General features: G+C 31.6%; 1 protein-coding gene across 1 annotated transcript in view; it reads right to left on the minus strand.

The window, feature by feature from the left end:
* The window catches only part of LOC145292020 (dynein axonemal heavy chain 7-like), a 475961-nt gene that overhangs the window by 132466 nt on the left and 317587 nt on the right, over positions 1–25908 (minus strand). Inside the window, exons 39-42 of the mRNA XM_080138024.1 lie at positions 22357–22525; positions 20878–21004; positions 9391–9607; positions 4937–5253 (exon numbers count right to left, since the gene is read on the minus strand). Of these exons, the coding sequence (XP_079994150.1) occupies positions 4937–5253; positions 9391–9607; positions 20878–21004; positions 22357–22525 (830 nt within the window). The remainder of the gene's footprint in view (positions 1–4936; positions 5254–9390; positions 9608–20877; positions 21005–22356; positions 22526–25908) is intronic.

Below are 25908 nucleotides of genomic sequence, written 5' to 3' on the forward strand. Positions count from 1 at the left end.
AAAAAAAGTGAAGCAGAGGGAATATGGTGAAGAAAAAGGATTACACATGAATGGATAGTCTGGTGGAAAATAAATAATCCAGTGACGGTAAAATCCAAATATATAACTTCAAGAAAGTTAATTGAATTTCCATTTGCACAAGTAAAATCCAAGGAAATCCCGTAATTGGAAGAAGATGGTCCATAATAATCCAAAGGCAAAAATCCATGGAAAAATTCAAAAAATGGTAACAAGGAAAAAAGGAAAAAATTCCAATAATATTAATAAAAGAAAAATAAGATATGCTTTTCACTCTACTGCCGAGATATAAATATAAATAAGAAAGATCAGGGAAGAAAAAGAGAAAGAAAATGGTGATAGAGTTAAATATAAAATAGAGAAAAAAATGTCAAAATGACCCAGACAGGAAATGTTAAAGGCGCAAAAAAATATATAGGGCAAAATAATATAGGTCAACTGAAATGTACAGGTCATCACTTAAAAAAAGGTCAGCAAGAGTTGTTAGAAGACACTAAATGGAAAATAAATAAATAAATCAATAAATAAATAGAAAATAAATAATAAATAAGAAATAAATAAAAAATAAAATATAAAATATAAAATAAAAAATAAAAATTATATAAGGGGAGAGGATGGCCGGTATCTGCAAATTCAGGAAAAAGCAAGAAAAAAAGTAAGTAAAAGCATATAGCCAAATATAAGTAAATATACATACAAGATATGAAAGTGTGGGTAGATTGATATATTAGATAGATAGGAAAGTTTAAATAATAAACCAGAAAATGCGGATAAAAACCGGCCATGCAAAGAAGAGATAAAGAAATAAAATAAAGAATTATTGAATTATAAAGTATTAAGAAGTATGTAGAAAAACGATAAAGTTAAAGAATTTTTTTTTATATCTATATAAAGGGTAAAAGTAATAACTATGTAATTTCAAAATGCCATAATTAAATTTGGACTTATGTTTACAGAAAGAGATCAGTTAATTTTTAGAATTTATTATATTGTTACTTTGAGAGGAAGTGATTATAGTTATAGCTTCGGTTGTGCTGAGGCGACATGACTTAGAGCCTGGAGTATAAGACTTACCTTTTTTATGATAGTCCATTTGATTGAGAAGGGGGTATTGTTAGAGTTAAGTTTTTTAATTAAAGTGGTTAGAGAAGTTCCTTGGTTATTATTAGAATTATGGTTGTTAAAAGAAGAAATGTGGTTTGATATTCTTTTCTTAATTAATGTTGAAGTAGCGCCGATATATGTATGTACTTTATTAAAAGCTCGAGGTCTGGTATTAATATTAATTTGCTGATTTGTATTAGTTAAATGGTTTGAATTTTGTTCATAGTGTTCAACAAATGGTGGGACAATGTCTGTATGAGGATTATTTTTTGGGGCGGGGGGATAATGAGTGTTGTTAGTGTCAGGATGGCTGTTAGGAGAAATATTATTATTATTATTATTATTATTATCATTATTAGTTGTATGATTGTAGATGGAGGGGCTACTCGAGTGGTGTATTGGATTAGTAACTATATCAGATGGAGGATGGGAAGAAGAATAACTTGAAGACGAAATATTAGTGTCTGTTATGGGAGGATTGCGTGGGCGCTCAGTAATAGTGCAAGAATATATAACATCTTTATGGATACAATCATTATTGAGTGGGCAAAGATGTTTATTATTACAATTACAGTTAGTTTTGGGTTTAATTGGGAAAGGGATTTTTTGGGCTGATTTAATTTTTTTGTTATTAGATGTTAAGATTCTTTGTGCTAAATTAGGCATTGTTGAATAAGAAATCCTAATTGAATTTTTATTGAAAACAGAACTATATCTGTGTGGATATTTGAAAGAGTTTTGTACAATGTTGAAGAATTCCTTAGGTATATTAGTTTTGACATTTACGCTAAATGGAGGATTAAACCAAATATTTTTCTTTCTCCTGATGCGACTGAATGGGTTAGAGGTATTGCAATTAGTATTTTGGTTTGGATTATAAATGTAGACTGGTTCATTGTTATTGATAGCAGCAGATCTTGTTATTTGAACTGGTTTCTTACGAGTCATATTGTGTGTGATTACAGATTTAAGGCAGCCTGCAGGAGGAGCATAATTGTTGTATTTAATCTTTTCCTTGTGTCCTGAGTTCCATAAGGCATTAATGAAGAAAGTATCATTTTGATTAAAAGTTTTTTATCAGCAGAAAGAGCAGAAATTCTTCTAGAGACGGATGGTACTATAGATTGTATAATTGAGTTGGGGTGGTTAGAAGATTTATGGACGTATAAAAGCGTAAGATTAGGTTTATGATAGGGCTATGAGTTTCGGTGTTAAGATTAAATGAAACATCTAGAAAATTTGAAGATTTTTGGTTGGTTTGATAATTATAGAAAGGCCAAAGTTATTGAAGAAGTTATGTCATTTTTTAATTGTTTTGTTGTACTCTCTTGGCCTGGCTGTTGTAGTAAAAAGGGCATCGTCTCTATAAAGACCCCCTTGGATATGTTTAAAGTGGTATTTAAGTTCTTTCAGTAAGAAGAGCCCCACTAAATCGGTAACTTCTGCAGAGTCAGAAGCACCCATCAAGATGTCAAAATTATCAGGGGTATCCTTTCTAGTACAAAGCTTATTGTTAAATTGTATAAGGGACTTTCTCTCTAGGAGAATTAATTTATTTCTAAATTAGTTAAGTCAGAATTTCTTTTAGTAAAGATAAAACCTTATTTAAAAGGATCGGAGAAATTGATTGATAATAATTTTGGATGTCAAATGTTATGAAGTTAAGGAGGTGTTTATTTTTAAGGGAGACAAACCAATTAATTACGGAATCTGAATTCAGCCAAAGAGGGAAATTTACTTTTTCCTTAATAGAAGAGATGATTCTATCTTAGATATTTTTGCTTACAGCTCCTAAGTCAGAGTTAGATGGGCAGATCAATCTGATGGAGGGGTTGTCATAGAAATTAGGTTTATGATCTTTGAGGGTGAATCTAGGAGTACCCAGAGAAATTATTTCAGTGAAGTTATGAATATTCATAGAAGTCAGTAAAAGTTTAGCTTCAGAATTAATGGAATCTAAAGTCTTAGGAGGGACTATTTTTTAAGATTTATTAAGTTCTTTATACGAAATTTTTTTATTTGTAGGATAGTCAAGTTTATAATATTTTTTTGTCTTATCAGCAGGGACGAATATATGTTTATTCTTTTTAAATTTTTCGGCAAAATTATTTATTTTTCGAGTAACCGGATTATAATGGTGTTTTTGTTTCTTAAATTTAATTTTTTTGAGTAAATTTAACATGGAATTCTCAAACTCCTCGAGGTAAGGGTTGTATTTGGGGTGGGCAGTAGTTTTTAATCCATAAAATTTGGCAGCAATTCTTTTGAATTTCTTTTGTTCTCTATGAGAGTTGATAGGGAGTTCATTTGTTAAGATTTCTGGGTGAAGTTGGTCTTCAGAGGAAATGGGCGCTTTAAGTTTATTTTTAATGCTTAAGTCATGGTGATAAGCCTTCTACCTTATATTTTTAATAAAAATGCTCAATTCTTAACCAATTTTTTATCCATCTGACCAAAAAATACACTATCAATTCCAAACGCTAAAATCAACAGAATTCTTTTATTCTTCCAGAAGTAACAGCAACATTAATAATGCTATGTTTATGTTTTGTCATGCTGAATGCAAACTCAATCATCATCATCATCAGCAGCAGCAGTAGCAGCAGTAGCATGGGAGTAACAGTGGCTCAGTGATTAACGATGCGGGCTGACAACCTTGGTGTGCCAAATTCGAATCCAGTTCATTCCACAGAAACGATCTCACTTAAAAACGTTGGCAAATTTCACATGGTTCTTTCTGTAAGTATCTGATATCCTTTTAAAAAAATTCTTAATAGAAGAATATTGGGGAAACGAATGCCAGCAAAACCATCATGAAATGATGCTCAACATCATCATCATCAACAACAACAATAGCAATAACTACAGCAACACCAACTAGAAGGTAGCAGCAACATGCCAACAGCAGCTAAACAGAACTTCTATATTTTCTTATAACCTGCCATTCTTGTGAAAAATATCTCTAACATAATTTCTACCAAACCAGATAATAACTTTCTCAAACATGTTGCTAAATTATCCCATTTTGACTTTCACTTGACAACATGTCATATATGCATGTATCTGAAACCACATCGAATTACAACAATATTTTTAATAGTTTCGTTACATTAATGGCAATCATTATCCTTTTATGTTCTTTATGTTTGACATGTTTTCTACTTATTAAATAAGGTTTGTGGCAATATATTTTTAATATTAAATTAATTAAGTTATCATTTAGCCATTAAATTATTTTTTAATTGTTTAAATTTAAAACTCTATTTAAAAAGTTAAAGAAACAGACAATCGGGCGGTAATTTGTGTGATAAATAATTTTATTAATATAGATTATACAATGAAACTGAAGTTTGAGAAAAAAATAAGCTGCCATGTTTATTGTGTTCACTTACACACAATAAAACTGTCCAGAACAGTTTGAACGACTTTCCTTTATTATTCATATGCTACAATGAGCAGTCTCTCTCCAATGAATTATTTTGGCATTAAATAATAAATATTAATGAATCCACAAGTTTCCTCTAAAAGTAAAATAGTAACTTGTATTCATTCAATCATATGCAATGAATAGTTTACTATTCAATGACATTAAATAACTAAAATAAACACATTAAATCAAACTATATCAAACTAAACCAGACCAAACCATTTGCCATTTGCCATTATATAAACGAGAAAACCCAAAACAAACCCATCAAATGATTTTGTATCAAAGAAAATATCATCACAAAATAAGGACACAGAATAAGTTAACAGACATAATATTATCCTTTCACATAGATTTGGTAAAAAAAAATGTTCCAAACATAATTACCTGAATAGAACTAAGTTCATTGGCTTCTTACTCATATTGTTGTATTCTTCCAGATAACCTTCAGTGACAGTATTGAGAACTTCAAGGTCACTAACTTCAATATAATTCTTACTTTCAGATTTAGGATCAGCAAAATCACAATAGATTAGGTTTCTCATGTCATCTTCAGTCACAACACCATCATTGTCAGAGTCCAAGTGATAGAATAATTTGTGAAATGACACTTCCATTTTCTCCTTGCATACTGTCTGGATGCAATCAAATAACCATTTTTGATCAGCAGCATCGACTAAACGGTCATGATAAACACGGTAAACCTGAAAACATTTGAAAAATTGAGACTTTATTTTTGATTTGGGAATGAGATGCACAAAAATTATCAAGGTCTTCACTAATTTAATACAAAACGTTTGTTTTATATTCTAATCACACTATCGTGACAATGACGAAACATGTGTCTGTAGATAAAGATAAAGTTGAAAAATTAAAAGCACAAAATTGCTTGTTGTTCATCATGTCTCATATGCAATTTGACACATTTTGGGAATATTCTACAGATATTATTGGTCAAAATGTTTCATTTCTGTAAAGTTAGAAATGTTTGGATTGCATGAAAAATAAGAAAGAAATTGACTTTTTAGGTTCATAAATTAGTTACATATTTTTAAGTATGTAAGTATGTGCAATAGGTTTTGTATTTGTATATGCAAATGAGGAGCCACATTACTATTAATATCATTGCACTTGGAACCATGTTCGCAGTGCCACTTGAACTGGTTCGAAAGTTTGTTGGATTTAAAATTTCTTCTCCTCTGGTTATTTCTTCCTACGAGATGATGTAAGATCTCTGGCATTTTCTGCATCTTGATCTTCAGAATCAGCATTACAGTCTACAGATGTTTTGGTCTTTCATTATTATTGGAAATGGCTTCTTCTACAGAGTTTTATTTTCTTCTACTCAATTTTAGATTGTCATCAGAATCAGCCTTTTCGTCTATTTTTTCACGCCACATTTTCTCATTAATGTTGTTTCTAGTACACTAATGTGTATTTTCATCAATAAGACAGAGAATATGCAAGCAGATCATGTGAACACGAGTCCAACGTTCTTTTCTTTAGAATAATTCATTTGGTCATTTTTTTTTCAGACATTTTCGTATAAAATTCATGACGTCACTAGAAATCTCATACTACAAGAATCTGACCATCATCATGTATACTTTTGATACTTTTACATTTCCAGTTGTATCACACATAATACAATTTCCTATGGTTAAACTTATATAGCAAATGGACTCCTCCTCTGAAATTTGTACAGTATGTTTTCAAAAAATGCGTTTAATAATCTGTGAATTTCGATACAACAAACCGATTTTAAGGTAAGTAACTGCTGTTGCCACTCAACCATACACAAGATATGAATTCACCCGAATTGTATAAATAGACCGAGATGTATGGACTCTCGTGGTGGTATATATACTTGTTTTAATCCATCTCTTAGTTACCCTTCCAGGACACAACAACTTAGCAACGACCAACTTGAATTTGCAAAGGGGATACTCACAAGAATTTTGCTCTTAGAAAAAAGTCTATAAGATCGACAACTTAAAAAAATTATCGTTCGGATGTTCCAAAAACAATAGAAACTATAAAGATAACAAATGCTGCAACTGAAGAAAGACAACAGAAAACTGAAAGGAGGTCGACTAACAACAAGAAAGAAATGGAAGAATGTTTACAGAAAATCAGGAATTACTTCTCAAGAGCTTGACGTATAAACTTCACACAATAACACAGCGTTTTCACAAAACACGATATGGAATACTATGGGGACTTTTACCAACGTTTCTGATCCAAACCTAGTGTTTGACGCTTTTCTTTACACGGTAAGAAGGCCGACCTTTTAAACATTAATTGCGAAGACTAAACTGATGCAAAAAAAAAAGTTTGTCTGCTTTTACAAAAGTTAGGAACTGTGGAACACAGCAAATTTGTAGACTACATCCTATCTAAAAAGACCACTGATCTAGAGTTTGCAGAAACCGTTAAGTTACTATCAGAACTTTTCAATGTCAATACATTTGTATTATGAATGTTCGGTAAAACGTCTCCACTCTGCAAGTATTCTGTTACCAAATAAATATGTCCAGAAAGAAAACATTTAATAAAATGTATCCATATGAATGGAAAAAAAGGAAAATTAAATGAAGAAAAAATATTTGTTCAAACTTCTGCTTTCCCACGACTAAATTCAACTGTAATTTTCCCCCGTCCGTTCTCTGCCTCCACTATCAAAAGTAAAAAACTGCCATTGTGTTTCCAACTCGTCCTTTTCATAATAGTTTCTGTCCTCTTATGCAAATCAATACCGCATGTATATTACCGAGCCTTCTACAAATGACGGTTTTTTTCTCTTTCCCTCCATCATTCTGCTATCCAACAGAAAAGAGAGAGGCGCACCTGTTTATGTAAGTTACTTTCTTTATTCCTTTCACTACGTAATCAATTTTTTAAATTACATTTTAGACCACAATACGTCACTGTTCCACAAACGGCGGAAATGTTTTAATTTGGCTAAGTGGGATGATGAAGATTATTTAGCGTTCGTGAGGGTCATAAATAATCACTGTAACCACTTAAGACTAAAAGTATTGTCAGCAGATGCTTTGAAATGTCTACTTTTGGCTGAAGGCCAATTTTTTAGCAAAAAAACTGCTGAGATTAGATGAAGAGTACTAACAAAACTCGAAAGCGAACCCATTCTAACTCTACAGAAATTTGTATGGATTGCAAAAGGGTTATAAGCGTAAGAAGCGATCCTAAGACAAAGCGGAATCGGGCGTAGTGTACGTAAAAAAAGCAAAAGTATACATCCAAAAATTATTCCCCTAAAAAGGCGGGGGGGGGGAAACACGTCTCAGTATAAATCAAATAATTACTACCCTAAAAAAGAGAAAAAAAGAAATGGCTACCCACCTTTCCAAAACGAGCGGACCATGCAAAAATAGAAGAAATTAATCTCGAGACCATGTGATCAATGTAGAGAATTACACTGGGAAACAGTCTACTCGTTTCGAAATAAAACTTGTCAAAATTGTAGCATAAAATATCACATTGTAGAAGCAAAACGCTGAACAAAAATTAGAATTAGACAAACAAAATCCAATGAAAAGTCAGACGAAAAATCACGCAAATATGTAAGAGTCAAGATATTTAATAAAGCAATGAAATTAAAGCAATGAAATTAAAGTTGGATTGGCAATGGGTCCAACCTTTCAATTATAAATTTGAATACATAGAAGAAACTTAACCGATTTTGTAGAAAAAAAGTCAGCTCACACTGTGACTGGCAATAAAATTAATGTTTCTGTAGCATTGTATTTGTATTTACTAGTAAATGTATTTGTATTTACTAGTAAATGTATTTGTATTTACTAGTAAATGTCCTGACTCTTAAAAGATTGAATGCGTACGTCCAAAAATTATCTGAAAATCCATTTGGTTTGAACTTGATGGTCAGTTTTAAACTTTGGAATTCATCAAAGAATACCTTTAACCAGAAAATATGTAAATTGAAAGTCAAAGAAACGAAAATACAAAATCCCTTCGAGATTTAGCTATCTATGAAGAACAACCAAAGACATATCAAACATACACCAAATCAAAGAAATGAAAAACATAACGTATATAATTCGAAAATACGTTGAAAAATAACGCAGCAAGTATGATTGACAAATACGAAGATGGTCCGTCTATACTTGCGTCTATAATAAATTAACTGAACTTGTGCAACGAAGTTGGGACATCATTCAAAAACTAATGAATGATATTACTAAAGAAACGTAGACCTCAAATAAAATTGTAATGGATTGGTGATATCGGGTATATCCTACAAGGTACAAGACATACTTATAAACGCCACGAAAACCAATTAAAAAGCAGACATATTACCCGTAGAGTAAGAGCCAATTGAAGTCATTTTTGAAATGTTCTATCTTGACTCACCTCAATCACATCCCGAACAGCAACGGTTGAGCAAAAACAGAAAATTCACTGACCCACTGACTTTGTGTCCGTGTTTTCCTTGGTAACCCTTCCGGGCAACAACAAAAACAAAACTTAAAAGATTGTTGAAGAAATTATCGGCTAATTTTACATTAAACTTATATAGCAAAACCCACTCACAAACACACCTAAACATTGAATTAGTCGTTTATTTGTTTATTCAAAACAAACATTTTATAATTAATATATTATATTTGTTTTTGTTACTGATCAAATCAAAGTTACAAAATGGTCATTACAGGAAATAACCAATTAAATATGAACTGACAGTGGGTTAAATGCATTGAGCACACATATATATACTAACACACGTATACATATACTAATACACACATATATAAACTAACACACACATATATAAAGTAACACATGTTGCAATAAAATCTTACTTCATGAACCCAAAGTTTCTTTAAAGAATCTGGCGTCTCTGTTGTTTCTGGTCGTGAAAGCAGAACTCCTGCAATCACACGGCTAAAATCTCTCAGGTTGAAAAGATAGTGCGATTTGGCAGGTGTTGGTAACAGACTGATCATCGCCTCCTTGTAAATCATCAAGGTACCAATTACAATTTGGTCGACACAATACTTGAAATCACTGCTGAAATTGCTGCAGAAAGCAAGTGCATACATCGAATAATTACATGAATTAAAAAATAATATTTATATAATTTTGGACAAACATAATCTTTTTAACTTTGGGATGTTTTATAATTTTTCAACAGATTTACTTTAGTTTTACTTTCCAATTACAGCAAACTTTTAAAAATCATAAGAAGATGGTATCAAACAAAGATGGTTTCAACAATTTAAGATGAAAATTTGTAAAAAGATTTTTTGAATGATAATGATTCGGTTTTCTTCAAACAAAGTCCTCCAATACTTGATGCGGGTCTGTCAGACAAACCGGTAAAAACTCAGAATAATCCCTTCCGTTTTTATTAATTATTTTTAAGTTTTTGCATCACGAAATAATATAAAAACTATTTGCATCGAGAAACATTATTTGAAACATTATGAAACATATTTGCATCAGCGATTTATTCAAATAAAAAAAAAAAACACAAATATAGAGAGGAAGAAAACTCTTGTTTACTAAAAGATTCGTTCACTTTTTCAACTCAATATATTTTCACTTTTTCAACTCATAATATATTTTTACTTTTTTAACTCATATTTTTACTTTTTTAAATCAAGTATGATAAAATGTTGTTTTTTTTTAAATTAAAAACTAGTCTTTATTTGAACTTTTATAATAAAAATGTTTATGAAACGAGGTTTTTAAAATCAAACACCATAAAAAAACGTATCTAATACAGAAAATTTTCAAAATAGTTTTTTTAATAAAATCTTAATAGTAAATAAGAAAATCGAGCCAGTCATGCCGAGGTGAGAAACCAACAGAAAAGGATTATTCAGAGTCATCACCGGTTAGTCTGACAAACATGCAGCAAACGTCGGAGAACTTTGCTCGAAGAAAGCTAACGATTCTTCTCAGAACTAGAGGGAATTTCAAACCAAAAGGAGAGTAGCAGACGTATTGTCATTGAACAAGGAATATAAAAAGATTCATAGAATACTTCATAATAAATATATATATATATATATATATATATATATATATATATATATATATATGTATAGCGACGCAAAAAAGAAAGTTCGCACTTGTCATTTTTTTTAAACTGCAAATTTAAGCTAAATTGAATGTAACTTTTAAAACAATTTATACCTCATTATTATTTTATTCCTCTATAATTTTACCTGTTCATATTTGACTGTTAATTGAAGTCTTAGTGTTCACGTAAATTAAAAAAATTAACTTCAAATCGAGAAGTCAAAAAGAAACTCTGCAACAACAAATGAGCTTAAAATATCCACCTTTTAGGCAACAAAGCATCGCTAATCGTAATTCTTGTTGTTTCAGGTTATACAACATAACATTTAGTCCATATGTCTCGACTTTCTTTTGATTATCGTCAGGAGCTCATTAATCTCCATCTTTCTGGTTTATCCAATCAAGAAATTGGCCACAGATTAAAATGTAATGAGACAACAGTACGGATGACTGTGCAAAAGCATCAAAACACTCGCACTGTTCACGATACCCCTAACTGGTCGTCCTAGAGTTACTTCTTACAGGGAATACAGTGCTATCAAGATTTGCATCCTCAGATTTGAGACGGCTTCCTAAATCCAACAGCAGTGTAATCTTGTTAAAAAGCGATCTCTTTCTACAGTTAAGAACAGATTGAAGGAATTTAATTTACGAGGCCGTGTTGCAAGATGCAAGGCAATGATTTCTGTAAAGAACAGAAAGCGCCGCCTGGACTTTGTCAGATGCAATGAAAATGATGACTCTTCATATTGGTCGAAAGTGATTTTTAGTGACGAAAGTAGGCTGTGATGATAGGCAGTATGAAGAATTTAATCCTAGGTGCACACTTTCAATGCTGCAAGGTGGTGGAGGTTCAGTTTTGGTGTGGGGCGTTAATAGTGCCAATGGTTCAGGGCCTATAGTTCGCTTGCAAGGTTGAATTCATTCGAATAAATACATTAATATATTAACTGAGCATTTTCTATCTTACTTTAGCTGGAATTTGGATGATAATCCCATCTTCATGCAGGATAATGCTCCCATTCACACAGCTGGCAATGTAAAGAGGCTCCATGATATTCCGTGTTTAGACTGGACTGCACAATCTCCATACCTAAATGCTATCGAAAACATATGGCATTACATCAAGCAACAGCTACGCAATAATCAAATTTCAAATCTGGAAGAACTTTGGAGAAAAATTAAAGAAAAGTGGGATGCCCTTTCATGCCGCAGACTAATTCAAGAGAATGCAGCAAAATTTGCAGGCTGTTAAATTGCAAAGGGGCTATGCTGTTAAATGTTAACTAGTTCATTCTGTTCCTGATGCATTTGTGTTGCTTAATGTTTTAAAGTTACATTTAAATAACAATTTTCCATTGTGCGAAGTTTCTTTTTGCCTTCTTTATTTGAATTTAATTTTTTAAATTGACAGGAACACTAGGATACTTCAATTGAAAATCAAATATGAACAGATAAAATTACAGAGGAATATATGTTCATCTTCCGACCACTCTTTTGTATCAGTTAAGCTAAAAACGAAATGTAATAGGTCCTCTGATGTACCTCTCCATCGTACAGTATATCGATATTCTATGGCTGACTGGGATAGCTTCCACACATTTATATCAGATCTACCTCTGCATTCCATGTTTAAAAAGGATGTGTCCTCTATAGTATCAGACCTGACGGAATGATTTATTGTAGGTATAGACCATTTCATACTCTCAAAAAGTTCCAATAAAAACCTAACAGCCACCCATGGTTCTCTCCAGAATGTGCTGCTGCCATTGAACACAGAAATCAATTTTTACACTGCTTCCAACGTGATAGATGTACTGAGACTAAAGCCGCTTTCAGGACCGTCAGCAACCACTGTTAAAAAGTAATAAACAATGCGAGAGAGTTGTATGCTCAGTTCGTCAAGTCCAAAGTAGCTGAGCAGTGGCTTGGTTCCCATCAGTTTTGGCAAATAGCAAACAGAATCCTCAACAGAAGTGTGAGCTCTATCCCAACTATCATCAATGGACCTGAGGTCATCTCGTTAGCATCAGACAAACCAAACTCTTTGCCAAGAACTTTGCAGCTAATTCTACCCTTTATGACCAAGGCTGCCAATCCCCAGTATTTCCTCATGTATCTGAAAACACGCTATGCAACATACAAATATTTGTACGTAATGTTGCCAAGCTAACCAAAAACATTGATTCCAGTAAAGCAACTGGCCCTGACGGCATTCCAATTATAGTGGTCAAAAAGCTTCAACCAGAACTAGCACCCATACTGACAAAGTTATTTAAGTGTTGTCTTAAGCAGAAATGCCTCCCAACAACTTGGAAAATGTCATCAGTATGCCCTGTATTAAAGAATTCAGGTGATCGCTCATCTCCCTCTCAGTACAGACCAATAAGTCTCCAGTGCATTTGCAGTAAGTTGCTGGAATTTGTGTTAAATAGAGAAGTAATCAACCATCTCAGCAAAAATAACCTTCTTAGTGACACACAATATGGTTTCTGTTCTGCTAGACCTACAGCAGATGCGCTTACATAGGATTAACAAATCTCCTTATGGAGGCTACCTTTCTAGGGCAATTGCTCTTGACATATCAAAGGCTTTTGATAGAGTATGGCATAGAGGCCTACTTCACAAGATTTCCAGCTACGGCATAGCTGGAAATATCTTCTCAATTATTAAATCATATCTCTTTGATAGGTTCATAAGAGTAGTGGTTGATGGGCAGAAATCAGAAGCTCACAGTATTAATGCTGGAGTCCCTCAGGGGTCCATCCTGGGCTCAACTCTCTTCCTGATCTACATCAATGATCTTCCAAATCACATCCTTACATCATTCATAGACATCTATGCTGACGACACTACAATCTATGGTAGCATATCAAAGACCGTAAATGACCAAATTCTCTCTGATTCTCTGATCTTTAGCACTTGGTGCAATGAGGAAAGAGGTGGCTGGTTACTTTTAATGCATCTAAAACAAAGCTACATCATCAACGCTCTAATGCCAATCTGGCATCAATTAAAATGAATGGCTCTCATCTTGGAGAGGCTTCATGTTTGGATAAGCTTCTGGGCTTGACCTTTACTCCTGACCTGAAATGGAATGCGCATATCAAATCCATTGTCAATGTCACTGGAAAAATGGTGGGATCCTTCTACTGCTCCAGTAGATATGCCACTCCTGATGCAATTCTCTACCTATATAAAAGCCAGGTACGACCAACAATGGCGTACTGTTACCACATCTGGGCGGGAGCTGCTAGAAGCAGTTTATCCTGCCTTGACAGAGTTCAAAATAGACTTCGTAGCTTAGTGAAGGATTTGCTTTTCTCTTTCCTGCAACCTCTTTCCTACAGAAGAGACGTTGCAAGCCTGCCTCTGCTTTATCGTTATTTTCATGGCAAGTGCTAATCTGAGCCTCGATCTATGGTCCCCCCTCGACAAACTTTCACGAAAAACACTCGTCTAGATAAAAACCACTATCAATAATTTCCCACACACTTTATCTGTGCCTAGACTTAAATGTAGATTCCACGAACAAAGCTTCTTTCTTAGAACTGCACGCCTGTGGAACTCTCTTCCGATTGCCTGCTTTCCAGCTGGCTACGATTTGATTGTCTTCAAGTCCAATGTAAACAAGTTCTTGATGAACCGTTCCCCCTAAGTAATCCAATTTACAAAATTCCCACTACTTACACTTACTATGCTATAATCACATTGACTAATGTATGGCCAACGACACTTATCCTCGAATGGCCTCCAGGCCTTGATAAGTGGTGATTCCTATGTAAGAAAAAAAAATAAATAAAAATAAAAGGCAAATCAAATAAGGTGTAGGTTGTTTAAACTGTTACATTCAATTTAGCTTAAATTTGTGGCTTTTGAAAAAATAACAAGTATGGACTTTCTTTTTGGTGCCACTATATATATATATATATATATATATATATATATATATATATATATATATATATATATATATATATATATATATATATATATAAGTAAAACTGGAAGAAATCTTTAAACTTTCCTGTTTGTCGTTTTAATGCATTCTGTCTGCATGGAATTTATTTTATAATATATCTCATAAATTTTATTTATCCTCACACACACATACACACATTATATATATATATATATATATATATATATATATATATATATATATATATATATATATATATTATATAATACATATATATATATTATATAATATATATATTATATATATATAATATATATATATATATATTATGTACGTATGTAAACTGAAGTTGATGAGAATATTCTTTCTGTCTACACAAAGATGGTCACCACAGATTAATAACTAGCAGTGGCGGCTCATGCCTGGAGCTGTGGAACTGCAGCACCCCCAAATTGTTTCTACTTAATATTATCGATACACGTTAAAAAGAATATGTTTATTTTTTCTTTCTATGCGATAATATATCATATTAATAATTATGTGTGTGTGTGTATATATATATATATATATAATCCTGAAGTTTAATGTCGATAACTGTCCCTATATTCATATAAGCTTAAAGTAAAACTTTGCTTGGAGCTGCGAAATTCACAGTTACACATTCTTAGTGAAGTTCGCTCGTGCGCATGTCCACTTTAGACAGCCGACAAAAGCCAATGTGTGGCTGTCGTTTTCGCAGTTCCAAACGCTCGTGAAATGCGGTGTTTGCGTGTTTTCGCTTATATTATTATTTTTTTAAGAGGCTTGTTTACAAATGTTTTGTTTTTATTATTATTAAAAAGTGCAACGTGTTCTTGTAAATAAAATCTCCACCTTAAAAAAATGCTCACACTTTTAAATGCGATTTAAGAAGACAAAAACATACAATATGCCAAACTGTTTTTTTTTTTATTAAAAGTGTTCGGGCTTTTAGCCGTAAAGCTACCAACGCGACTAATATTATTTTTCACCTATACGGCTTATTTTGTTTGTGTTTTTAAGTAGTTTGAAATCTATTTATTTTGTAGTAGTTAAACTTCACAGAATAAAAAATATTTACATTTTTTTTCTATAGAAAAAGCGAAGAAAATTTTATTTTTAAAATACATTTCAGTTAGAAATGTTTTTATCTTTATATATATATATATATATATATATATATATATATATATATATATATATATATATATATATATATATATATATATATATATAAAATTAAAATGTGCAATAACAAAACGAGCTCGTAAGTAAAACCGTTTTTATAAAAAGCCCAGTGAAAAGCAAAGTTTGTTTGTTTTTGTTTTTATATAAAACGTTGTAAAAAGATTTGTAAATAAAATTATGTATCTTTAAATGTTTTTTGTTTGCTCATAGTACAAACATGTAAACATTTTTATTCTATATTTTATTTACAAAGTTTTGTTATAAACACATTTTTAAATTTTAAATAAAACTGTTATCCAATAAAACTATTTTTCAATGGTAAACTCCTAACTTTACCATCGTGTGCAGGCAAGTAAATTTCAAAGTTTTTGTTTTTATTAAAAAATAAATTATTAAAAAATTGTAAATAAAATGTATTTAAAAAATGTTTTTCATTGCCTGCGAAAAAAAGCATGTAAAATTTTATTTAATCTGTAAAGTTTAAAAGAAATATATTTGTATACTTTTTATTACTCTGTAAAGTGTACACAATTTAAAATATTTTTTAATTGAAATGTTTTTGCGTATTATCCCTTTTTCGAGGGCTTATAATGGCAAAGTTAAAAATATTTGTATTAAAAAACAATTTTAATGGCAAGCTTATTTTGTTATACGCCTATTTTAATTAACAAAAAGCTTTTTTTATAAATAAAACCGTTTTTAAATAGTAAAACATTTTTTGTTAATAAAAATCTGTGATCTAAATGTTATAAAAGTACGATTCAACTCAGTTAGAACTTCCGGTTCAGTTGAATCACAAAAAGAGGATCACGTAAACATTGTATTCCTTCTACTCTAATTGATATTCTACTAATAGACTACCTAGTACTTACCTTTCCCAACACAATTGATATAAAAAGAATTTAACCATGGCCTCCTTGCATCCCCAAGAAATAACTTCTGTGACGGTAACTGAACTTCAACAGATTACGTTTTCACAGCTATCTCTCCATGATAAAGTTGAAATTAAGAAAAGAGACCTTCAACACCTGATATTCAAATATCTCAGCTAGGCATTAGCAACAACAAAGTGTATATTCGTAGCTTTAATTCTGAATGGTACCAACGGAAAAGTTGCCTTTGCGGCTGTGAATTAAAAAAGGCATTGTTCTGCTTTCCTTGTTTGTTGTTAGGGGGTGATGTAACATTGACAAAAGATAGTTTCAGAACTATTAGCAAAATAAGAGATAGAACTGAAAAGCATAATAAGTCAAAGAAGCACGTTGACAATGTAGTTTCCCTATCAATTTTGGGGACTGTAAATATTAAAGAAAAACTTAGTGATGTCTACAGACTTTCAATCAATCATCATAACATGAATGTTAAGAAGAACCGTGAAAGTTTATCTAAACTAATAGATTATCTAAAATAATAGATTTTCCTTTGTGGGAACTTTGAAATTCTCTTACGAGGACATGATGAAAAAGATGATTCAGTAAATCCAGGTGTATTTAGAAGATTATTAAATTTTGCATCTAAATTAGATCCAGATTTAAAGAATCACTTAGAAACCAGTAGTATCTTCAAAGGTGCTTCCAAGCCATTCAGAATGACATACTTGACTGTCTTTTACAAATATACCGTGATGAAATAAGGGCAGAAATTTGCAAAGCTTCCTTTGTAGCTGTTGTGGCTGACGATACAACAGATGTGTCTGAACCGACACAAATGATCATTGTTTTACGGTACATCTTGGATGAAAAAATACTTGAACGCTTTTGGGGATTCTTTATGCCAGAAAACCAATGATGGAATATCAAAATGATTCTACAACAATTAGATATAATCCTTCAAGGGAATCGCCAAAACCTGATAGCTCAGATATTTGATGGTGCAAATGTCATGAAAGGCAAAAAAGCTCTGGTGTTCAGGCGAAAATAAAAGCAGTTTATAGAAATCCACATTTCACTCACTGTTATGCGCATCAACTTAATTTAATAATGAGGAATGCAGCAAGCATTACACGAAATGCTAGAATATTTATCTCTAACATTTTGGCTAATCCGACTTTCTTTTCTAGACCACCACAGCGTCTATCCATTCTCAAGAAGCATCTGGATGTAAGCTTTCCACGTCCATCCGCCACAGGCTGGAACATTTACATACGGACCATAGAGTTCATGAAAATGTTTAAGCATTAAAAAACTGTCTCACTGAAATTCAGTCAACATCATATGTAGATGAGACCGTTGCAGAAGCGACAGGAATTCTGAAATATTTGAAGGATGAAAATTTCATATTTTGGTTAGAGCTATTTCATCAAATTATGTCACATGTTGAAATTATTTATAATCAAATGCAATCTCGGGAAATTAGCATATATAAAGTCGATGAATACATAACAAATTTCAAAACTGCTATTTTAAAGATAAGAAACTCCAAATACTGTGAAAATCCTTCACAAACAGTCAAGGCCGAAGCTAAAGAACTGTGTGTCTATATATCTGTTGATATAACGGACAGATATTCTTCAACTTAACATTTAATACTTGCTAAATTGTTTTACAAGATAAGCTTTGCTAGTTTTAAGAAAGAACAGAAGAGATATCCTTGACAACTGAAGCATATCCTATGATTGACAAAGAAAAGTTTGAAACTGAGTTAGAAATATTTTATAGTAGGTCAGATATCCATGAGTATTGCAAAGTAATTGATCTTCTGAAATTTATTTTGAAAAACAATTTAAACGATGTTCTTAGTGAAATCACAAAACTCATAAAAATTATCTTGACAATTCCCATGACTACATCAGAGGCAGAACGTTGTTTTTCAACTCTGAAAAGAATAAAAACTTTTCTAAGGAACACCATGGGTTGCGAAAGACTAAATGCACTTGCAGTGCTTTCAATTGAAAAAAAGTTCTTCAGCAGTAAGCAGTTAAGGAGAAAATTATCAATCTTTTCTCACAAATTAAAACAAGAAAACTGGAGTTTACTTACTAATGAATGTAATATGTATTTAAAATATTTACATCTATTTAGGATTCCTTTAAATTATTGTATTTTTATACGTGTGCATACGTATAAATTATATTTTTTATGTTTATTTTATTTTTACACAATATTAAAACAATAGGTATTTTTTTAAAACAGCACCCCACTAATCTTAGGCATGAGCCACCACTGATAACTGACTTCTAATATTGCCAGATGGTGTTTACACAATGGTATGTGCAATAAAGAAAACGCTTCGTCATTGCAAACTTGGGCACAGGAATTTTCTTAAATAAATTTTCTGAAATAAATTTTCTTAAATAAATTTTCTTAAATTACGAATATTGTTGGGAAATTACGAATATTGTTGGGAAATTACGAATATTGTTGGGAAATTACAAATATTGGGAATATGTTGAGAAAATCTCTAATTCAGTGGAACGCCGTATATAATGAGTTTTACACTACCAATTAAAATTGTAAATAATCAAACTTTTATGAATAGTGGGGATACTATTTTTGAGAAAGTAGAGAAATACAGTCTTTAATTTAAAAATAATTAGTAATTTCGTTGTGAAAAGGGAATGAGAGACAATGGAAAAAGATCTTGTCGAGGCCCATTAATAGTATTATTAAATAAATTGGGTATTTAGAGGAGCCTTCAAATTTGTCATTATTGAAGGTAGATACTTTCTGTTGTGTACATCGATCAACTACCTTTCCAGGATAACCATTGCTAATAATAATTCTTGCTATGTTGTGAAGCTTCTTATCTTACTCACTCTTGAAACAGATCAACCAGGGCACGATGCACCTACGTTTTCATAAGATTGATTTTTCTTAGTCGAGGTGAGAACGAATTTCAGGCGATGCATAAAATGGAAAAAGTTGCTTTCTTTATATACTTGTATAGAAAGTATCTGTTGACCTTTGGACAAGTATCCAGAAACAGTAAAAAATATTAGATTCCTTTTCTATAGTATATTGCAATGTTGGATGAAAGAGAATTCAACTTTTGCAAGAAAACGATAATGAAAACGATCGAAAAGAAGCAACTGTGTCATCAATATAACGAAAATAACAAGAAGATGAAGGATAATGTTCAAAAAGTAGTTGTTTTTGAAAGCCTACAAAGATCATAGCAAGGACAAGACACAAAGGGCTCCCCATAGTGACACAATCCACTTGAAATCTCTATCAAAATAAATGTGACTAATGTAGACGCCAGATTCATTAATTCGATCAAAAAATCATTTTCTTGAAATCTGGACTGGTGGCGACTATCAGCACTGACACCTATATGAACGGACTCAAAAAGTTATAAGAACATAATTAATGTTCGAGGAGCATTTAAGTTCATGGATATAGGAAGTAAACGGAAGAAATTCAAGGATGCAGAATTTCAAATATATTTCGAGTATCGGGTTGAGAATCTCAGGCAGCCATTTCACTAATTCATGCTGAGTCCACCATAGAATAAGTCAAAGGGTGATGTCCTTTTTACGGACCTTACATAAACCATATATTTTTGGAAGTTGACAACCTACTGGGCGAATTCTCTCATAATTCTTTTTGATTAAGCACTTGCTTTTAAATAGTTAAAGTAAACAACATTGTATCTTCACTTCAGTTTTGGTAGTTCTATATTTGATTATAGTACTTTCACTAATTTGATTATAGTACTTTCACTAATTTGATTATAGTACTTTCACTAATTTGATTATAGTACTTTCACTAATTTGCTTTGATCGCTTGAAATACTCAACAATTCATTAACTTAATTACTACCTATAAAATATTGGATGTAGGTTTAGAAACATTTAAAGAACATAAAGTGTTTTGATATTTTTTCTTTTGAAAATCAAACTCTAAATATTCCGGTTTTATAGGTTCAAACAAATTAAAAGAACTTGATAATTTTGCAAAATTAAAACAATTATAAAAATTGAGAGAAGAAATAACTTTTGTAAAATAAGCATAAAATTTGCAAATAATTTACTTGACTTTCTCGATATCCAAGATATTGGCAGATATAATGCTGCAGGAATTATTTTGTATTTGTCAGAACGAATCCTGGTCTGAATAGAAATGAATAACAACAGTAGAACTATAGTTGCATAGAGTAAGAGAAAACAAAATAATGTTAAAAAATTGTGATTTACTTGACAGAGAAATGCCAATCTATGATTCTTTTGAAAATAGTGCACATTGTGTCATCATGAAATTCATTGATGGTGATAGTATTGAAATGACGCAAAAACCTTGGAGTAATTGGGTTGCGGCCACCACCTAAAATAATTAAAAGCAAAAGGGTTTAAAATGTTTTTATTAAAATTATTTTTTATTATTTTCATAAAAAATGTTTTGGTGCAACAAAAAAAAATGTTAATGTCATTTTTTTGGATTAATTGCAATAAAAACTGATGCTCTTTATTAAAATTTTTATTATTTTCATAAAAATTGTTTTGGAAATTTAATTGTGAACAACGCAAAAGTGCATTCATAAAATATTCTTAAATTTGTTAGATGAGTTTTAAAGTTTTTATATTAAACTTTAAGATCTAATACAACAAAATGCAAACCCTTTTTTACAAAACAAAAAATATTGTACCGCTACTGAGTTGAATGTAATCCTGTGGAAACCAACAGAGTTATTTTTCTTTCATTCTGATTTTCATAAGATTGATCAACCTTGTCATATGAATCTAGAAGAATGCTTCTAATCTGTTCAATGTGTTATGTCTCCTTTATAGTAGTAGTTCTTAAGCCTATGTTTTTTGAGCAAATTTTGTGTTTTTTGTTTTCAAAGTATATACTGAACTGTACAGAGATTATCTGAGGAAATTTGCAAATTTTGACTTTGCTATTTGCTAATTCGTCCAGTAGATAGTTAAGATTGATAAAAATAAATTAATACAAAATATTTTTGTGATAATCAATCAGAACTATTTACACTTAAAATAAAAGGTCATTTCATACTGATCAACTTTTATTGCTTATATAAAAAGATTCTATTTTAATTTCGGGAAGAGAAAACTGAAGGCACACAAGGTCAGCAGCTGATGAAAAGAAAACATTATTTTTTGCTCTTCAAATATTTTCAGCAAAACATGATGTTTTGCACTATTTGCACTCACAAAATTCTAAAGGAAATTTCTTATCATTTTTAAAATGACTATGAAGAAGCATTATTTTTCTCCTCACATTAATACTCACATTTATTGATATAAAACTTTTTTCCTGTTTATTTTTCCTCAAATCTGTAAAACCTTATTGGTGATTAATTTGCAATTAAGATGCAATCCCAAAACTGTAATAGTTAAACAACAATTTTTTTAAAACATCACAAAAACATAAAGAAAAAACCGATTGTGATGAAATTTTCCGTATTTATTGAAAAATTACATCAGTAAATTTAAATCTTCTCAAAATATTTTACAAATCACTTTAAAAAAAATCCTCGTGTATTTCAATTTAGATTAACTATTATTATGTATTATAAATTTATAAATTTGCTATGATATGATAAACATTCATGGAAATATTTCTCAAATGATGAACGTAACATGTTGATTATGTTTGAATCACAGTACAAAATATATCAAGCAAAAGGAATGCGAAAATGTAAAAGTTGCACTAACCTGGTGGTCCCATCGCTGCCACAATTTGAATGTCAACTAACTTTATTGCTGATACATCCTTTAAATCGTACCATTGACAATGATCAAGCCATTGACGTAAGAGTTCAATGGGTGGTTGAGCACCATAACGCTCTCGTAGAGGCATATTCATGTCATCCACAAAGACAATCTGTAATGAATAGGATTATTTGCAATTTCAATTATTTTTACTTTGAATTTATCATAATCAATGGTAAGAGAAGTTAGAGAACTTCAGCCTAAAACAAAAAATAAAATGAAAAGCTTTGTTTTTGTTTTTTTTTATGAAATATCGCAAAAACAATGTGGAGAAGTAGAAATGCGATGCAAATGAACATAAAAAGAAAAATATTATTTTACATAAATATGCGAATTCTACAATTTTTAAACAATGGAAATGATTCCCACTGATTCAGAATAATAAACCTAGTGAGCCTATGTGAAATACCCATTTCTTGTCAAAAACAAAACAAAAAAAGAAACAGTTAGTGAAAAACAAGACATTCAGCGTCACAAAATTATGAACTTTCCCTCTGCCCTACTAAAGCAGGCAAATAATTGTTCAATTATGCATATTTCTACACGGGCAAAACAAATACAAGCAAACAATGCCATATTTCTTATTAGTCACATACACATATTCATAAATTGACAATGTACAAACATACACAGTTCTCACACTTGTATTTTTCTTCCACACTGTGAACATTCTACAAATACAAAAACATTAACTTTTCTAAACTAACAATTTACTCACTAAAAATAGCTTTCATTTTTATATAGATACTAGCGGGGGTGCCCGGTGTTGCCCGGTTGTTTGGAAGTGTAAAAAAAAAAGTGGTAGTAGGCAGGCAGGCTGGAACCGGTCTGCAAAGGAGGAAAAGAAAGTAAAAAAAAAGAGACGAAATAAAAAAAAAGATAGAGAGAGAGGTGGAATCGAACTCGAAAACGTAGGGTGGTTGGTCTTCCTCGCTAACCATTATGCCATAGCAAACAGTTAAATGAATGAGTTGGTAATTAAGTTAAGAATCACGCAGGTGCAAAAATGAACGTTGCTTTTTAAATTTTTAAAATCTGTCTGAAGGCCAGTTAAGCTTTCCACTTTCTGCCGTATTTGTTTCCCCACGATGTTGGGAAAAACCAGCTCCCCAAAAAAGAGGGAACTCTGGCAGTGTTCCAATGAATAGCAATTGTCTAATAATTTGCTTCGATCAGTTTCACTTTATTTATACGAGAAAGACAAACAAACACTGGAAACGAGAGAAATAACGATAGAGACGACGTCCGTTTGCAAATTGGAGATATTACGATCTAGGAAGTACAAGAAAGTGAGAAGGCCGACGAAAAAAGCCTTTCTTGGACATACACAAACGCGCGCACCCATTTTGCCTTTTATATAGTTTACTAGCGAGGGATACCCGGCGTTGCCCGGGTGTTTGGAGGTGTGTGGGGCGGGGGGCTAAAAAAAGTAAGTATGAGGATCGAACCTGAACCGTTGAGGCAAAGTTGTGAAAAAAAAAGTGCAACGTTAACCATTGCCCCACCGCAAGATGCTAAAGGAAACGCGTTTGAATTTATTTAATTACTTGGATTTAGCAGGTGCTCGTTTTAATGAGTTAATGAGGTCAAGCTTGACTGCGGGATTTCATTTACTGCTGAACGCTTCCCCCCCCCCAAAGATGTTATAGGAAAAAGACTAACCCACATGCGGCGAGCGACAAATATTGAATATTTATCTTCCCGAAATCGAGCAAATTAAATAGACAGGCGAGCTTCGTTGTTAACTATGAGATATTACGATTTATATGTGATATAAAAAGTTTTAAAAATTTGTGAACCGACCGACCGCTTCTCTGAAAGAAGCCTTTTGTAGACACACAGAAAAAGCGAACACACATACATACATTTTCGCTTTTATATTTATAGATATATATTGTAGATGTTTTGTTCATTAACCACGTTTTTCTCTCTTATTTACAATACGCTGCCAAATTCAAGCATTCATTTTTACTTTCTTATTCGTCTCATTCATGACCTTTAATTTTTCTAATGAGTTAATGCTACTGGGATGAATAATGAACAATGCTGCTTCTATGATAAACCAAACAAATTAATGCATATATAACAAAAATAGACGAGGGTATTCCCCATAATAAGATTTAATTCAAGTAACAAAATAAAATTCAAATATATATATATATATATATATATATATATATATATATATATATATATATATATATATATATATATATTGAATTTTATATATATATAATATAAAGCTGAACGTCTGTGTGTGTCTGGTCATGAATAGGCTCCTATATGGTTGACTATTATAGAAAACTGATCACATATAATGATAGAAGATGTATCGAGACACAGGAATGGGTATGTTTGATCTGGCATAATGATGATTCATTAAAATTGTGGGGTCTGCATACGCGCCTAGTCCACAAAGTATGGAAATAAAAAATTAAAAAAAAAACGTTTACAAGTGTTTTTGATATAGATGTACATAATAATACTTTGATAAGTATGTTTTAACTTAAATAGGGATGGTATAATAAAATTGTGAGGTCTGCGTTCGACTTTTCATATCTATCTGCGTAAGTATACTTTGATAATTATGTTTCAGTTTGAAAAAATATAGTATAATAAAATTATGGGGTGTTCATTCGCGCCTGACCTCCATAGAATGGAAATTTGTCACAAAGTTTTACAAGGTTTTTTAATATAGATTCACAGAATATTGTGATAAGTGTTTCAGTGTGAACAGGTATGGTATAATAAATTATGGGGTTTATCTATTTTATTTTTACTCTCATCATATTTTGCTTTGGTTTTGATACCTCCAAATTCGAAGCTATCTCTTTACAACCCTTCCTTTTCATAACCTATCATACTTTCATAAATCAGAGTCCATTTTCTGTAGGCTGTTTTTGAACCCAGTCAACGACGGGTACTTTTGCTAGTATATATATATATATATATATATATATATATATATATATATATATATATAAAATAGGTTCTGGATATGACCTTAACCTATATCCAGTGGTGAGGCCCCAGCTTGCCATTGCTTTCAGGTCCACTCTGACCCGGAGTGGTAGTACCTGTTAGGCTCCCAACTATGGGTTAAATACAAATAGACTTGAAAACAACAAATATATTCTATTAAAAAAATTTTCTTCAAAATCTTTGGATTCGGCATTAAATAACCTGAAAAGGGTTGATATACCGTAAAACAAAAACAACCAAACCAAATATATATAAAATAAGAAAAAAAAAACCTTATGGTACATCTGCCAATTGTGAACTGGTCTAATCCAGATCTGAGTGAAGCCATGGCGCTTTTTAAACAAAAACTGACTATGTTCATAAAAGATGAAGAAATAACTGATGAAACATAACAATCTAAGACACCTAAACACTAGTGGCCTCACAGATCAACAAAGGAATCACCTGACACCTGTGGAACTTCTTCAAAAGTCAGAGTGAATGTCAATTTTAGGATTCACAAACTTCACCTTA

Source organism: Euprymna scolopes, chromosome 13, assembly GCF_053919585.1.
Source record: "Euprymna scolopes isolate OS-2025 chromosome 13, ASM5391958v1, whole genome shotgun sequence".
NCBI lineage: Eukaryota > Metazoa > Mollusca > Cephalopoda > Sepiida > Sepiolidae > Euprymna > Euprymna scolopes.